This window comes from Drosophila melanogaster, chromosome 2L (genome assembly GCF_000001215.4).
Source record: "Drosophila melanogaster chromosome 2L".
In the NCBI taxonomy this organism is placed as follows: domain Eukaryota; kingdom Metazoa; phylum Arthropoda; class Insecta; order Diptera; family Drosophilidae; genus Drosophila; species Drosophila melanogaster.
In genome coordinates, this window is record NT_033779.5 from 19,758,691 (window position 1) to 19,774,688 (window position 15,998).

Genomic DNA, 15,998 nt, shown 5'->3' on the forward strand with positions numbered 1-15,998 from the left:
AATTACCAATTTAAGGGTGGAGGAGACCTCATCATTGCCACGTAAGTCGTGGATTAATTTTAGTATTTATTAGTTAATAACCAGTGAAATCCATTCAATTCACAGTTATGCTGAACGCGACCAATATCTTTTCTTCTATCGATAAATCATCACAAGCAGCTGATTGACAAAAACAAGGTAGAAGAAGACGCATACCAACACGTGCGATTGTTTATTGTGAAATGGATTCCGGTATTTGCTACATCAAACCAGAGTAAGTAAGCTTAATGGCGAATATTTGGTTAATTCAATTCACTCTTTATACCTTTTAGATACCTGGTAACTGAAGCCGATGGCGGCAGTGCTGCAGCTAACACCGAAAACAGCGACACAAACAAAAGAAAACGCGAGGACGGTGGAGAAGTGGAAGCCGGTGAAAAAAAGAAATGGGATAAAAAGGAACGCAAACGCGGACAGAACAAGGTTCGTCAATAATATATAATATAGATACTATACAAAATATCGTATTTTTAGAACCGCCCAGTTTTCAAGGACGAGCGGTACTCGCATCTGTGCCACTCGCTGATCGATGGAACCGGTGGAGAACCTTGTTCCCTGGCCAACTGTCGCTATGTCCACGACCTGGACGCCTACTTGGCCGCCAAGGGAGAAGATTTGGGCCCTGAATGTTATGTGTACACCACCAAGGGCTACTGTGCCCGCGGTGTGAGTTGTCGCTTTGCAAAGGCCCACACTGATGAACAGGGCAGGAACCTCAAAAGGGAGGACTACGATGAAAATGCTCCTCCAACCACATGCAATGGCGTCAGTTCAGGTGGGCAATTCTTCTGCACCTATCAGCTAACTGATACTAAAGTACCTTGATAAACTCATTAATTGAACCCCTTTTCAGAACTCCAAGTGCGTCTACGAAAACATGAATATGACTTCAGTCGGAGCAAGGAGCTTATTAAAATGGCTGAAAAGCTGAGGGATGCCCGAAAACTAAAGGAACAACAGGAGAAGGAAAAGAATCCGTCTGAAGAGACTGGAGAAAAACAACCTAGTGAAACCACCGAGATATTAGATGCAGAAAAACAGACGGATACTAAGAGTAAACCAACTGCCACTGGTTGTGCAATTGATGATTCCGCTATCGGCAGAGATGCTGACCATAAGCCCGCCGTGGATTTCCGCGAGAAACTCGTGTTGTCGCCACTGACCACGTTGGGCAATTTGCCTTTCCGCCGGATCTGCAAGGAATTCGGTGCAGACATCACCTGTGGCGAGATGGCCTGCGCTCAGCCTCTCCTGAAGGGTATGGGCCAGGAGTGGGCCCTGACCAAGCGACACCAGAGCGAAGATGTCTTTGGAGTCCAGCTATGCGGAAATAATCCCAACATGCTCAACCAGGCGGCGCAGGTTATTCATGAGACGGCCCAGGTGGACTTCATTGATCTTAATATTGGCTGCCCGATAGATCTGATCTACCAGCAAGGCGGTGGCAGTGCGCTGATGCGACGAACCAATATCTTGGAGCTGACAGTGCGGAGTTGTGCAGCCCTGTCGGACCGCCTGCCCTTCACCGTGAAGATGCGCACCGGCATCTATGCAGACAAGAGCGTAGCGCACGAACTTCTTCCGCTTGTTGAAGAGTGGGGTGCCTCGGCGGTGACCCTGCACGGGCGATCCAGGGAGCAGCGCTACACTAAACACGCCAACTGGGCTTACATCGAGGAGTGTGCCGCCAAGGCAAAGTGCATGCCGGTGATCGGCAATGGCGACATACTCAGCTACGAGGATTACATGGAGCGAAGGACGCTGGCGCCTCACGTTTGCTCCGTAATGATTGGACGCGGCGCGTTAATAAAGCCCTGGATATTCCAAGAGATAAAGGAGAAACAGGCCTGGTCCCCATCGTCCGGGCAACGCTACGAGATGTTGCAAAAGTTCTGCAACTACGGACTGGAGCACTGGGGCTCAGACACCAAGGGCGTGGAGACCACTCGCCGATTCCTCCTCGAATGGCAGTCCTTCTTGTACCGATACATACCCGAGGCTTTGCAGACCGCACCGCCGCAAAAGATCAACGCTCGACCGCAAAAGTACCGCGGACGCGACGAAATGGAGACCCTTATGAGTTCCGGCAACGCAGCTGACTGGGTAAAGCTTAGTGAATCGCTGCTGGGTCGAGTGCCCGAAGGCTTCACCTTTGTACCCAAGCACAAGGCGAATGCCTTCTAGGTTTCTTTCGTGTGTAAATTTGTATTTTTGAATTTATGCGTAGTCTGACATAATTAAATTTATAATTTAAATGAAATGAACAGCTTGTTTAAGATATAATAATATAACATATATATATAGATATATATATGTTATATAAGTATATATTACATATGTATATATGTTAAGCCATTCTTTTAATTCGTTAATCTTAAACATATATATATATGTTATATAAGTACATATTACATATGTATATATGTTAAGCCATTCTTTTAATTCGTTAATCTCACGATTGGAATGGATGTATAGTAATCTCTTCGCTGGTACCTAAACAACTCAAAAATATGTTTCCATAATACTTGACTTGTCCAATTCTTGCTTACTATAAGATGAACAAATACCAGTTGTTCAATGGTTGCAACACCAATCTTCTCTCCTCTAGCTTTAAAATGTATTATTTAATTGGGCCGAAATCCCGCCGGCACTGTAATACCGGGCCACAGGCGGAGTAAGCACCTAGCACTCCGTCTGATTTCAGAAATCAGTTCCTCCAATGGAGGAACTACCAGAGGTTAAGCCACTCTGGAATGCAGCTAGAACTAGTTGAGAATTATTCAGGCCAATTAGAAATGGTTTTGTCAATTTTTTTGAGCATAAGTCTTTGGGCAGAACGGCTGAAGGACTTGCATTTCTTAGTAAAAAATATAATTGATCTTTATTGATACGTTACTGTAGTCACAACAATCACTTTAAGTAGCTAAGTGCCTCCTCCACGTCGGACTTGGATCCTAGGAATATGGGACTGCGCTCGTGGATCTTCTTGGGCACAATGTCCAAAATGCTGATCTTTCCGTCGCTGGCCAGACCTCCAGCCTGGATCATCAGATAGGCCATGGGCACGCACTCGTACAGCAGACGAAGTTTTCCGCTGGGAGCGGACTTTGTTGCCGGATAGATAAAGATGCCGCCGTATTTAATGGTGCGATGCACATCCGCGACCATGGAACCCACGTACCGCGCTCCATAGGGCTTTCCCTTGGCGGGATCCTTCTTGGCCGCAATGTAGTTGAAGACACCATCCTCCCAATCCGCTGCATATCCCTCGTTGATAGAGTATATCTTTCCCTTCTCCGGCACCCGCATGTTGGGATCGGTCAGCACGAACTCTCCGATGGCCGGGTCATAAGTGAAGCCATTCACTCCCGAACCCAGACCCAGGACAATTGCTGTGGCCGAACCGTATAGCGCGTAGCCGGCGGCCACCAGCTGATTTCCGGGCTGCAGTGCATCCTCCACTGTGGGCGGACCATCGCTTTTCTTGCGGTAAATGGCGAAGATTGAACCGATCGACACCAGGCAGTCTATGTTGGAGGATCCATCCAAGGGATCGAAGCACACGATGTATTTGCCCTGGAGGTGGAAGAGCGAATAAATTATAGGGAAACGTCATTAAATGTGGCTAGAAGATATAGGGTTAGATCTTAGAGATAGAGCCATCTTAACTGACAGCTAAAAGCTAATTCACACCCTCATACCAAATTTCGTAACAATTGGTCACGTATTAAGGCTTAAAGACTCTAATATATCCCTACCTGTTTCTCCACTTCCACCTCGATCACATTCTCGTTCTCCTCGGAAACCATTAGACATGTGGTATAGGATGACTTCAGCATGTTGATGAACAGCTCGTTGGAGAGCACGTCCAGTTTCTTGACCTCCTCGCCTTGGACATTCACGTCGCCAGCGAATCCATGGAGCTTGGCGATACCTGCCTTCCGCACCGCGGATGATGTAGCCTTGATGGCGGTCTGGATGGAGTTGAGCAGCTGGGAGAGATCGCCAGTGGCGCTCTTGAACTTTCGCTGCTCCTGCAGCACGAAACGCGTCAGCGTCATCGCATTGGAGTCGAAAGCTGGCCTCTGTTGGGTCATTTTGGCTATTTTATATGCAAAAAAATTTAGTTGTACAGTATAATTCGCTTAGCTGCCTCGAGTACTTTGCACAATGCCTCGATGCAGGTAACTTAAAAATGCAGCTAACTTAATTTTTTTTTTTTCTATTTTCTATTTTCTATTTACACAAAAAAATGGAAAAATAATGCAGATATCTTGCCGATGCAGCTAACTATCGATGCAGCTAAGCGAATTATACTGTAGTATAAAACAAGATTTTAAATTTTACTGGATATGATTGGGAGAGGATTAGCATAGGATTGGAATAAATCGATTAAATATTAGTAATATTACTTTGTAAGAAAATAAAGACAACGAGCTAAGTAATACATAACATATATAGGCAGTGGAAAGGATTTAGGATGGATTAAATGTACAACTGCTGTACAACTGAAGCGGGGTTTTATTTTGGAGCAACTGGTTAAAAATATTTCTGGTCAGTGGAACAAGTTTGGGCAGTGCAGGCGGGCATAGTATAGATATGGGTGGGCCATAAGGAAAGCACATTGGGGCAAAAGGAGCTGGGCAACATTGGAGGAGCAGGAGGCAGGAAGCAGGAAGCAGGCTACTTCACTTACAATCACCGCTACTGGCCGCCATTATTGGTTATATGTATGTAGTTGCAGTACGCTCTGTAAATGGTGCGGTTCCTGTGGGGATCCATTAAGGTGGAAACAATTACCAATTTAGTAGAACTTAGTAGAAGGGAGGGGGTTGTGCTCCCCTATCGGAAGGTCAAATCGGTGACCTCGTTCTGTCTCTAGTGGTTTTTTCGGGGGCTTGTTGCATAAAAAATCACTATCAAAAACTTGTCACTCTGATTATGCATGTTTTTGTTTGTGTGGTTGTGGTGTCTGGTTGTTATTTTGTATTTGACTGGCTGATAACCTGTTTGCTCTACAAAAAAAAAATCGTACAAATGTGTTATGGAAAAATATATAGAACCACAAAATAATATTTCTGCCGGCAGATCTGATACATCGACACGTGCCCCCTTATTTATTTTTGGAACGTCTCCGCGTAGAACCCGATTAACTGAGTATATATGAACGCATAGAGTATAAGTAAACATAATATCTATAGAAAAGTATACGTATATCTCTATTAATCTTCCATAGCAGTGGGAGATCTAAATGACTTTCAGACGTGTCCTTAACGCCGCCATTGACCTCAAACATTTGTGGAGCTTCCCCGAGAACCCAAGAGATGCACTTTCACTTACAACAAATCGACAAACTCTGGCAAACAAACAACGAACCGCGGTCGACGGCTGATCTAAAGAGACTAATTTTGGCTTTAGTCCACGTCCACGACGACGGTGGAGAAAAGCCAGCGAAACGTCACTGCCGGCCACGCCCTATCAGAGGGTATATGCACTTGGTTCAGTTGCTTGGAGCATAACAATGGGAAATAAGGAATAATAATATCTGATGATCCTAATGAGGATCGTATATGGTACTGTACATATATTCACTGTTACCTAAACATTTATAAATAAAATTAGGGATGTATATTCCTAATAAGAGTATAACTAAGCTATTATAGATTATTAATTAAAGTTGAAGAAATCATAAAGTATTATAGAAGAATATACTTGATATATAATATAAGAAGATTCTTTTAATGTTTTATAAAAATTCAGTATTTCCATTTGTTTATCATTCGTATGATCTAACTGAACTATTATTTAAGTTATCGGCAATAAAAGTTAGTGAATAGAATGGTCGGCTTTCTCATCCCTTCTCCTACATTTTGTTTTGTTTTCAACGGCAACTGATAGCACGTAAATAGCATACACACGGAAAATGTATATAGAAGAGAGAGCGGAGTGGAAGAGAGTCCAAGTCCAGATGGGGAGCATAAGCTGCAGACATATGGCTCCAAAACTAAGAGGGAGCCACATATGAAGAGCGGAGGAGAGTGGTCAGGCTTACCGATGAAAATGCCATCGTTAAATGCTTCACTGTGAGAACATTTTAAACAATAAGTATGATGTGAAATGGTCCATGAGAATACGAGTTATACTAACTAAGAGTCTAAAATCAAAACATTTATTGTGATTTTTATTGCCAACCTCTTAAAATCGAGGGAGGCTCGTCTCTAGCAGTTTATTTCACATTGAGCTTATCAATAGCAAGATAAGCCCAAGAGTACTACTTATTAGTTTCTGTATTCACTGGGAAAATACAAGTGGCTAAAGCGACTGCGACTTGTCATTGCTTCGACCTTAGGTTGTATATTATTCCGAATATTATTAATTCGCATGTTTACCAAGTTGAGCATAACTCAATACACACTCGAAATTTATATAAAAAAATACATATTATTAACAAGCATATGTACATATGCCATTTAATCGCCAGAATAGAATTGGAATATGCTTCGTTGACGTCAAGAAAAGTCTTAACAGTCCAAAGTATGAAACTAAAAATGATAACTTCTCTCAACAAATAGATCCATGAGTTTTGATGACTGCAAAGGTATCTACATGTATATAAGCATATGGAACTCCATTCCCTCCAAGACTCATTCTTAATCGGGTAAACTATTAATATTTTTTCGAGAGCATTCCTGCTAACCCGTAATTACCAATCAATTTGAAACATTTAACTTTTACCTCCTCACTCTATTCCGCACTTGACAATGGGTGTCTCACTAAAATGGCTGTCTGAAAACCCGCAATTATTTTGCCATTGTTAAGTGCATTTCCATCCACCCCGATTCAATCCAATCCCACCCGCTTCCGCCCGCCCACTTGGGCGGCAGGACATGCGCAGGGCGTGGCAGTCGCCAACCCCATACATCAGTATTCCCGCTGCTTAACCATATTAGTTGCTACTTTGTGTTGTCAATTGGATTTGATTGCCCGGCGAGGGGGCGGGCATCAAGCTACACCACCCACCCACCCAGTAACACTTCTCCAGCATTCGCGTAATTCGCTCCGTTCCGTTTATTGTAAGCACTATGTTCTGGATAAGAAGTCGCAGGGAACTAATGTATCTTAAAATGGAAGTTCTCGAATACAATCACTAAATTTGATTAGTTATTAGACTTAATACATGACTAGAAAACTCGTTCAAGAACTCGTTGGTATTTACACGGCTTTTCGATTCAATTCAAATATGTATCTGGGGGGAAATACAACTATAATTATAGCAAAATAAATATGTTTCTTTTGGACAAGATCAAAACAGCTAGAGTAGCTGGATGGTATCTGTTATAATCAATCAATTAATTCAATGGTGAAACTGATGGGTAAGTTTCCACAATTATAAGGAACTATAGTTCGTACTAAATCGTAATAATAGATATTTTCAAAATGGTATAACCATGCTCGCGCTGATAATATATGTGTTGTTTTGTAACTTCTGTGCTTGTCTAATAGAAAAGTCATTTAGTAAAAGAAACTGATATTTTTTGATTTGAAAATCTCTTTTAGTTGTATTTCCCCCAACTGAAACACCGAAAACTTTACTACTTTAGGATCCAGGTCCACATCCCGATCGAACTGTCTATGTTAACTGGTAGAGTTTCGCATCGCCGACGATGTCCACGTCGCTGGAGTTGTCCTCGTCGCCACTGTCCGCCTCCAGATCGGAGTAGTCATCCGTGGAGTAACCCTGCTGCATCAGGCACATCTGCAGCTGCTGCTCGCTCGTCGGCTGAGTGGGTGTGCCGCCGACAGATCCGGGATTCAGTTTGCCGTGCTTGGAGTCCCCGGATGAGGAGGTGGCCTCGCCCGGCTGCTTGCCCGGTTCGCTGCGTGAGAAGTCGACGGGCTCTGCGGCATGGAAGAGTCAAAGAAATTTCCACAAAATTTAGAACTAATTTGATTTGCGTTGAAACTTGAGCAAAACTTTTTGCATCACAAGGAGCCGGCTAAAAGCCAAAAGGTCTAATTGATAGTCCAAAAGTTCCTCAAAGAAACTACTCACTCCAGTGGTCTAGTTTTTGGTGCTTTGTGACCAATTTGAAAACCGCTGACCACTCCTGCTCGAAATGCCTTTTGACAATTTAATTGCTAACTCAAATATTGCATTGTCTAAAAGCTGGAAAACTTGAGCAACTCTTTTTCGCTCTAGTTGTTCTTAACAGCCCAGAAAAGGTTTGAATATTAAATAACTTGATTTGAGTATTATAAATTTCGTAATATTTAATTTGCTCATAATAAATTTGTGATTATGAAATCAATATACTCACCATTGGCATTGTCGCGCCGGCGCAGCTGCTTTTTGTGCTTCATGCGGCGGTTCTGGAACCAGGTCTTCACCTGCGTCTCGCTGAGTCCCAAGGCGGTGGCCAGCTCCACACGCTCCGGCGTGGACAGGTATCGCTGTCCCTCGAACCGCTTTTCCAGACCGGACAGCTGCGGATCACTGAACACCGTGCGAGCCTTCCTCCGGCGGCAGTGGCGCAGGGCATTCACGCCCATTCCCAGTCCGAGGGCCAGTTCCGGCACACAGCCAGGCGCTCCGAAGAAGGGCGCTCCCCCGAACAGGCTGGCTGAAAGGGCAAAGGATGCAAAATTTGGTTAACTTCGTTATAGTTGGAACAAATGAAAACTTTCGGTGTTGATGGCCATTTACACCGAATATTTCGAGTTTTAGTGCCCCTAAATGAAGCTATGTGGCAACAAAAAACTGCACTTCAACATCAGTTGTCCTACTAATTTGGGTTTCATTTTGAAAAAGTTCTAAATGTGAAATTAAATGTTGTGCTGGCTTTTTAATGAGAATATGTCCAACTTCATTTTCGATTAGCTAAACTCTAGCTAGAATTGACTTTTAATTTCTATGAGTTCGACTTTAACTTATTACCAACATGTTTGTATGTACCAGTACAAATCAGAATCATCTAGGAGGATATCTCTGTAATATCGAGCATTAACTCACCTTGTGATAGAAAATAGGGATCCACGGACTTGTAGGTGCCCGACGACGGCGAGAGATATCCGAGGGTCATTTGAAGAAATCCGTGATCGGTGTAGGGTGCATTCGGATAGAGTACTCCATTGGATGCACCACTACCTCCATTCAGGGGCGGCGGAGGCGGAGGTTGAGGTTGAGTCGTGGGCACCGGCGGATGTTGTGCTGCTCCAGATCCCAACTGCTGCGAAATCTGATCTCCGTTGTAGTGGGAAGTTCCGTGTCGCGAGTGGTGGTTGGACCTACGAAGCAAGTGGTTCAATTAGGGGTCTATTGGTATTTCGATGTTAAACTATTCTCTTTATGTCCAATAGTGATTTTTATGCTAATATGCTTAAATACAAATATATATTCCCAGATACATTAAGCTTTATGGTAAGCCTGATTTCTATGTTTCCAAAATATCATTTTTCTTACAAAAAATATTCTATAATTTAAAAGAACATAATCCAAAGTAAGATTTTAAAGGTGTATGCTATTCCAAAATATTTGTCTTCAAGAAGGTGTGACTATCTATCGTATTTGATGTTTCATGTTTACTTCTTATTCTTTTATAAATTCACTTTGTTAATATTATCTTATTTTTTATTTATTTTTTTTTTATTTTAATTACTTTTTTTCACTTTTCTATGCAATTATATTGGCTTAAAATTAAAGTTTTTTAAACTAAAATTTCACTGCAGTAGTATTAGGCCTTGGAATTCGGAAACCAACCGTGGAGTGCTGTGCATGGACTTGCCGTAATCCTCGCCAGCGTAACCCGACGCAGCCTGGTTGCTGCGGGCAGTAGCCGTCGCGGATGCGGATGCGGACGCCGGCGGATGTGACTGCGGCGGATGCGAATGTTGCGACGGATGTTTGTGCGGATTATTGTCGTGGGCAAATGCGCTTCTGGCACTTTTCACCGCGTTTCTGCTGCTCTTTGGCGCGTAGTTGTTGGTGTTTGCGGCGATGCCGTTGGTATCACTACTATTATTGTTATTGCTGGCACTATTTAAGTTTTGAAACAATATGTGCTCGATGGAAAACGGCGTTTTTGTGGTCAGCATTGTGGTGGCACTGGCCATCGCCGCCGCCTTGCTGTGCGTGGGCGTGGTGGCGTTGGCATGAGCATGTGCGTCCGCAGGACTCAAGCTGGCCTCATTAAGCATTGCCATTGCGCTGGAGGATGGCCGAGCAGGAGGAGCACGAGGAGCAGTGATGGAGACCGGAGCCAGGAGATGTGCCAGCCAGCCGGGATATATACGTGTCCTTGGACCGCGCGCGCGCTTATGTTGTTTGCTCGTTGACGGTCGCGTTGAGTTTGCGGCAATCACCGCACATCAACCAGCAAATTGCTCTAAACGAGCTGCCAGCAGACATGTGCGAGCGAGCCGGCGATATGGTCCTGCATCCTGCGAAAAGGGGAAAATCGAAGGGGGGGAAAAAATGCGAGCGCAGGCAGTGCCACCCCCTCCTCAATCCGGCTGCAGTTGGCCCGCTTTGCGGTGCCCGCTTAGAGCGGCAATATTCGGGGAATCCCCGTAAGCGGGCACATGAACACACCCCTCGATTTGCATGCGCATAGGGTTGTCCTGCTCTGGCAGGATTTTGAGCACCCATCTCTCTGCTGGCATCCACTGGACATGCGATTAGTGCGGAAAAACCTTAGTTTAATTGACCCCCGTTAGCCGCAAATAAGTTGCACAACTATGCGTCCTTGCTCTGCCGCCATTTTGCGAGGCAGGCACATCCTGCCACGTCCCCAGCCGCCCATTTGGCACCCACTTGTCATAATTAACGTGTCACGGCCGCCATTGTTGGCTGTCTGGCTGATGATGTGCGTGCATTAAATGCCACAATTATTATAATTGAATTAAACAATCGATTCTGCTGCTGTGACAGGATAATTGCTAGGTGGAGCCAGCGCAACTGTACCCGCTGGGTTGGGGCCAAGCATTCGCCTGCTTTGCATTCAGATATTTTTTCCCCGCGCGGTTAATTGAATCAGAGCCCCACATAGCCGTACACCACCCACCAAGGACACCCGGCCCCCTCCGCACCCAACCAAGTGACACCATCGAAAAAGGGGGCGTGCCTCCTTTCCAGCAAGCCACCAATCGGCGAAGAGCTCGCCGAGGGGTTGCTTTCGCAACTATACTCGTCCTGTTTCGTCCTGTTGCTTTGAGAATCAGTCTTTCCTCACAGCGGAAAGTCCTTAATTCCTTCAGAGAGAGGGAAATATGGGGGGGGGGGGTCTCCACAAACAGAGCAGGAAGGAAGGACAATAACGAGACATCGCCGAGAGAGAAAAAGCATATGACGACGATGCGACCAAAAAGCAAGACAAATTTGCTCGTTTTATTAATAAAATAAGTCACGCAAACTAAGTCGAACGTCATTATTAGGTTAAAGCCCTAAAATGGGCGCATTAGGATGGCATTCGAGTGATCGCGGTGATGGTTGGGTCTGCTTGGGGATGTGCTGCCCTGTTCCTGGGCAAAAATATCTCAGCTTCTCTAAGGACATTGGGGGGTTATGGGGTTTGTGTTAACGAATAAAAATATTTAATTGTATTTAAAAGATATTAGAATAATAGTACTTAAAAGTGATAACCTAATTTCAGAAGTGCTCTACCAATTTTAAAATTATTAAATTAAAAAGATATAAGATTCATAGTTCCTAAAAAGACAACGTTTTTCTTTTAATATCTATTTTATAATATTCTTTTCATTTTCTATAAATCTATTTTATGAAATCCCATCTAAATTAAATTTTAATTTAAGGGTTGTATACCTTAATAATAAATATATTTATTATTATTATTTATTATTTATTATAAATATATTTATTATTACATATATGAGAAATAAAAACTGATATTTATCTTAGAGAAAGAATATTAATAGAATAAAATATCTCGAGACTATAGTTACATATAGTTTAGAGCTCCATAGAAGTGGAAAGCTGGAAAAAGGTATCCCAGCCAGAGATGAGCACTTCTCTCACCTGGCCGAAAGCTCTTAACTGGCTGCTCCGCCTCCACATCCACCTCCTCCTCCATGGACTACTCTTCGGTGTCATCCATTGTTAACCCGCTGACATGAACGTGCCAAAGGGCCTTTGTGAGGACATATATTTTGTTCAGTTCTTTTTGAGTCTGCTCGGTGGCGTGTCTACCTTGCGTTTTTTATTGATTTTTCTCGCTAGGTGGAAATCAGCGGATTTGCGAGCAGAGATTCCCATGGCCAACTATGAGGGCAGATCATATTTTTGAGCCATCATTTAGTCTGCCTAATTTCCCATTGTTGCACGTGCCCCGTCCGACGGACTGAGCCTAATTTTTATAATAATAAAAATGCTACTACGTCTGGGGCATCGAATTGCCAGCCACTTTGCGGTTTAAGCTGAAGGAGGGTGCTTTTCCTTGGGGCAATTACAACATTTTGTGTCAGTTTGTCTGGCAAATCCTTCTGCGCTGTCTACATGAACGTCTCCTTGCCTCCTTTTTTGTGTTAGCATAATTCCCTGGAATCAAAGCTGAAGTGTGTCACCGATCAGGTTACATAAGCCATAGGTCGCGCTCGACCTCGCAACAGGGGTGAATATTGGCGGCACATTGCCTCAGATCCTCTTTCCGCATTTAAGTTTGATTCTCGGTAAATTAACTTCTGATACAAGCAACACAAACTTGAACATCCTTGCGGGTCCTTTGTTTTTGGGAGCAGCGCTCAAGTGGCTACATCCTTACGCAACCTTTGTTGTATTGGATTTTTGTTTTTTGCTAATCCTTCAAGGATGAAAAAATCGTACTTGTAGTTCCTGTTTAAGGATAATTGAATAACGAATTCAATTCAGCTCAAGCTAAAATTAAAGTTGCTTATTTTTACAAATTGATGCAGACTTCCTTTACGTAATGACTTAAAGCTACAAATTGAAAGTCTGCCAAGACTTATCTAGTTTAATCAATCTGATCAAAAGGCAATGCGATGATTTAAAAAATTGTAGCATTAAACTGCAATTATAGCTCGATATCACCTGAATCGTTCAAAGCTATTAATAGAAAAAAAAGATGTTCAAAGAAAACGCTTGGTCTTAATCTATGGTAAGAATGTATGTCATTATAACATAATTTTTTTTAAATAATTATGCAAACTCTGCCCTTGTAAGTATTGTAAGTATTGACATGATGCATCATAAATGTTACTAAATTGTCGCCAATTTCAATATCAGGGATTATGCAGTTTCATTGTTACTTTTTTTTCATTTCCTACTGACAGTATACGAGTATTTTCACCAATACAAGAAAGTCTGAAGATCTATTGCCAATAAATAAATATAGTTCTGTTTTTAAGCCGCTATTGAAGATTACCCAGTTGGTCCCACTCTTGAAAAATCCTCACGTAACTCGCAATCAAATGGCTATTCGGTTGCATTTAAATAGGAAATATGCTCGGAAATTGTTGAGTTACGCCCACCAAAAACGCCATATCCGGGAATTCAGTGGCCGAACAATCGAGCGAGTTGTAGGTCCTGGCTGTTCAGTAGATTTCACGATAATTGCGCGGGATAAATTCAATTAAATAGCACACTACATGGCCGTAGAGCCCAACAACTGTATCAAAATAACAGCGATGCTGCCCCCGCCGGCTGATAAAATCGGAAAATGCCAGCAAATTACAAGCTGCCTGCCCCTCGACAAATCATCGTGTGCACATATTTCGATGTAATTTAATATGTGGCACGCGTTTGGGAAACTTTTGCCTTCCTAGCTCGACTCTTTCTACTCCGCACGTATTTTCATTTCATTTTTTCTTCTCGCTGAATTCTCGTTGTTTGTTGGCTGGGAAAGGACCTGGAGGACTTGTGACTCCGAACGACGACGGGTTCATCCACAATTGTTGCCAATGAGAGCGATTGTGTGCCGCAAGGGGTGAAGGAGTGGTGGTGGTGGTGCCCCAGTAGAGGGAGGTGGCAGGATAATTGCATTTGTTAGTGCTCTAATTGTCAGGGCGGTCTAATTCGAGGACGAGGGACAGGACGAAAAGGTTACTGGGCCTAGGATCACAACAAGAGACTTTTAATAAGCAGCCGACCGCCCAAAACAAAGCACTTCTGAAGGCGGAAAGTGGAAATCGCCACTCGTCGGGGAGTTCAAGTGCCCTCGAGGGAGGAATAGTGGGTGTTCTAACGATCCTAACTCTGTGATTGTGACAATTCAACACCGACAGAACTGACAATTAAATGCAGAAAATAATGAAGTGATTAAACAGGCTTCGAACGCAACATCGTTCATAAACTATTTCCCAATTCCGAATAGATTACCCATAATATGCTGTACCTAAAAAACCTGGTAATTGTAATAAATTATTAAGTAATCTACAGATTGTTTCACGTATTAGGAGGACAGACCATTGAATCTGTTATCTTTCATTCCACAATAAATGTAGTTACCAGAAACATGTATAAGTTCAGCTAAAGATACATTTTACAATCCCAATAAGTATCTTGAAACAGAAAAATCCTAATATTTAAATTTAATAATGCGTTATCAATCGAGGTGCTTTGCTATCGCCAGTTCCCATCTAGTGCCTTATTTGCAAAGGCACATTATATTCCTGTCGTGCCCAAGAGCTAGAAGCTGGGGAAGAGAAGTCATCTGATGATTTGGCCCGTGGAGAGGCTTGTTATGTTTATTCCAAAATAATTGCCAGCACGTGCTCTATCAGCGTCAATCAACCCAAACAGACAGCCAGTGGACAAGGAGGACATGGGCATGGGCATGGGCATGGGCATGGGCATCTTGGACGGAAACAAAAAGAGTAAATAAAAGTTAAGCATCAGGAGTGAGTGGGCCAGTCCATGTGCAAAGCGTTTTCGCACTTATGCACATCATTTACTCCGTTCGCCGCTGTGAGCCCGCATCGAAGGATGTGTTGTTGCGAGTCCTTGCGGGGTGGCTCTGCATCCGCGTTAAGTAGCCGGCTAACAACTGATTCGGCGATAAGACATCCCATGTCGCTACCCTCTCGTCCCGTCACACTTCCGTCCCGCTGTGCATCTCTATGGCAATTTAATCAAATTAATTTTCTCACGTGCTCTTTTCTGCTTCCCAGCAGGTTCTAAAATAAAAGCAAAGCACAATGCTTATGGCTAATAAAATTAAGGACTTATGGCTTAACGTTGGGTGGTGCAACGCCTTCTCTTTGAACTCCTCGTATAATTCGCAGGCGGACGAAAGAAGAATAGATCAGCGGGAATTTTTTGGACTTACATATTTGTATTGCAACGAGTTGGAATTCCTTTCACTACAAAAATAATATTTGTCGTCTTTATTACCTAAAATGTAAATGGCTTAGGTTAACAACCTAACTAAATACGGTTTACACGAAACCCCAGATGGGTTGCTATAGTCGAGTGTCGCGACTATTAGATATCCGTTACACAAATAGTGAAGCGCTGGACTAAGTAAAGAAACTGATCAAGCATTCCAATTCATTTAGTCCTGATAGTCAGGTTTTTAATGCACTCCGGAAATACACCTCACTAGGGATATCGACCCGATCTATCCTAAACATGAGTATATTTCCTTTATAGTGTCAGAAACGATCGTTTACCCTTTTACCATTTACCCTTTTACTTATCATCGAACTGGTAACTGGTAGAACGAAAGAGCTATCAGGTTATCGTTATTCACCTAATGGGAGGAGTAACTTCCAAATCTGATATGCTAACAATAGGAATTTGCAAGAAAATAATACAATAAGAAAAATTGCAGAGAATGCTATAGTCGAATTTCCCGACTATCAGATACTCGTTACGCAGCTAGTGGAAATGCAAATATCGATAGATATTGGAAAAAAATGAGATAAAATTTTAAAAAACTTTACAAAAATGACCAATAGATACTTTTGGGAAAGTCTTATATCAACTCGGC

The 15,998-nt window shown here is 43.0% G+C and overlaps 3 protein-coding genes across 7 annotated transcripts, besides 3 other annotated features; 1 reads left to right on the plus strand and 2 right to left on the minus strand.

The window, feature by feature from the left end:
- The first annotated feature begins 188 nt into the window (after positions 1–188).
- Positions 189–2,296, plus strand: Dus3 (Dihydrouridine synthase 3). The gene is made up of 4 exons (NM_136156.1): positions 189–253; positions 312–462; positions 514–814; positions 893–2,296. The coding sequence occupies exons 1-4, from the start codon at positions 222–224 to the stop codon at positions 2,221–2,223; spliced, it is 1,815 nt and encodes a 604-aa protein (NP_610000.1). The 5' UTR covers positions 189–221; the 3' UTR covers positions 2,224–2,296.
- Positions 2,297–2,896: 600 nt separating this feature from the next.
- fbp (fructose-1,6-bisphosphatase) lies at positions 2,897–5,446 on the minus strand. Of its 4 annotated transcripts, none has more exons than NM_001299162.1 (4): positions 5,380–5,446; positions 4,736–4,807; positions 3,798–4,124; positions 2,897–3,615 (listed from the first exon to the last, which is right to left on the minus strand). In NM_001299162.1, exons 3-4 carry the CDS (start codon positions 4,098–4,100, stop codon positions 2,950–2,952), a joined length of 969 nt encoding a protein of 322 aa, NP_001286091.1. In that variant the 5' UTR covers positions 4,101–4,124; positions 4,736–4,807; positions 5,380–5,446; the 3' UTR covers positions 2,897–2,949. The 4 variants fall into 4 exon arrangements, with proteins under 4 accessions (NP_001286091.1, NP_724223.4, NP_001286090.1 ...); NM_165314.2 differs by having other exon boundaries at positions 3,798–4,141; NM_001299161.1 differs by lacking the exon at positions 4,736–4,807.
- Positions 4,172–4,358: a mobile genetic element.
- Positions 5,447–7,085: 1,639 nt separating the features above from the next.
- bsh (brain-specific homeobox) lies at positions 7,086–10,377 on the minus strand. 2 transcript variants are annotated; one of them, NM_206006.2, is made up of 4 exons: positions 9,797–10,377; positions 9,050–9,324; positions 8,358–8,660; positions 7,086–7,938 (listed from the first exon to the last, which is right to left on the minus strand). In NM_206006.2, exons 1-4 carry the CDS (start codon positions 10,237–10,239, stop codon positions 7,670–7,672), a joined length of 1,290 nt encoding a protein of 429 aa, NP_995728.2. In that variant the 5' UTR covers positions 10,240–10,377; the 3' UTR covers positions 7,086–7,669. The 2 variants fall into 2 exon arrangements, with proteins under 2 accessions (NP_995728.2, NP_477350.2); NM_058002.3 differs by having other exon boundaries at positions 7,595–7,938.
- Positions 10,378–15,466: 5,089 nt separating this feature from the next.
- Positions 15,467–15,515: a mobile genetic element.
- A 322-nt stretch (positions 15,516–15,837) lies between these two features.
- Positions 15,838–15,943: a mobile genetic element.
- Between the last annotated feature and the right edge of the window lie 55 nt (positions 15,944–15,998).

Excerpts from the sequence above, each read along its gene's own strand:
- Dus3 (NM_136156.1), top strand. The coding sequence starts at position 222 with ATGGATTCCGGTATTTGCTACATCAAACCAGA. Across the intron at positions 254-311 it reads ATTTGCTACATCAAACCAGA|ATACCTGGTAACTGAAGCCG; the intron begins GTAAGTAAGCTT and ends TATACCTTTTAG. Across the intron at positions 815-892 it reads ATGCAATGGCGTCAGTTCAG|AACTCCAAGTGCGTCTACGA; the intron begins GTGGGCAATTCT and ends ACCCCTTTTCAG.
- fbp (NM_165314.2), bottom strand. The coding sequence starts at position 4,757 with ATGGCGGCCAGTAGCGGTGATT. Across the intron at positions 4,142-4,735 it reads GGCGGCCAGTAGCGGTGATT|CCAAAATGACCCAACAGAGG; the intron begins GTAAGTGAAGTA and ends CATATAAAATAG. Across the intron at positions 3,616-3,797 it reads AGGTGGAAGTGGAGAAACAG|GGCAAATACATCGTGTGCTT; the intron begins GTAGGGATATAT and ends TTCCACCTCCAG.
- bsh (NM_206006.2), bottom strand. The coding sequence starts at position 10,239 with ATGGCAATGCTTAATGAGGCCAGCTTGAGTCCTGCGGACGCACATGCT. Across the intron at positions 9,325-9,796 it reads TCCATGCACAGCACTCCACG|GTCCAACCACCACTCGCGAC; the intron begins GTTGGTTTCCGA and ends CTTGCTTCGTAG. Across the intron at positions 7,939-8,357 it reads CCGGCGCGACAATGCCAATG|AGCCCGTCGACTTCTCACGC; the intron begins GTGAGTATATTG and ends TCCATGCCGCAG.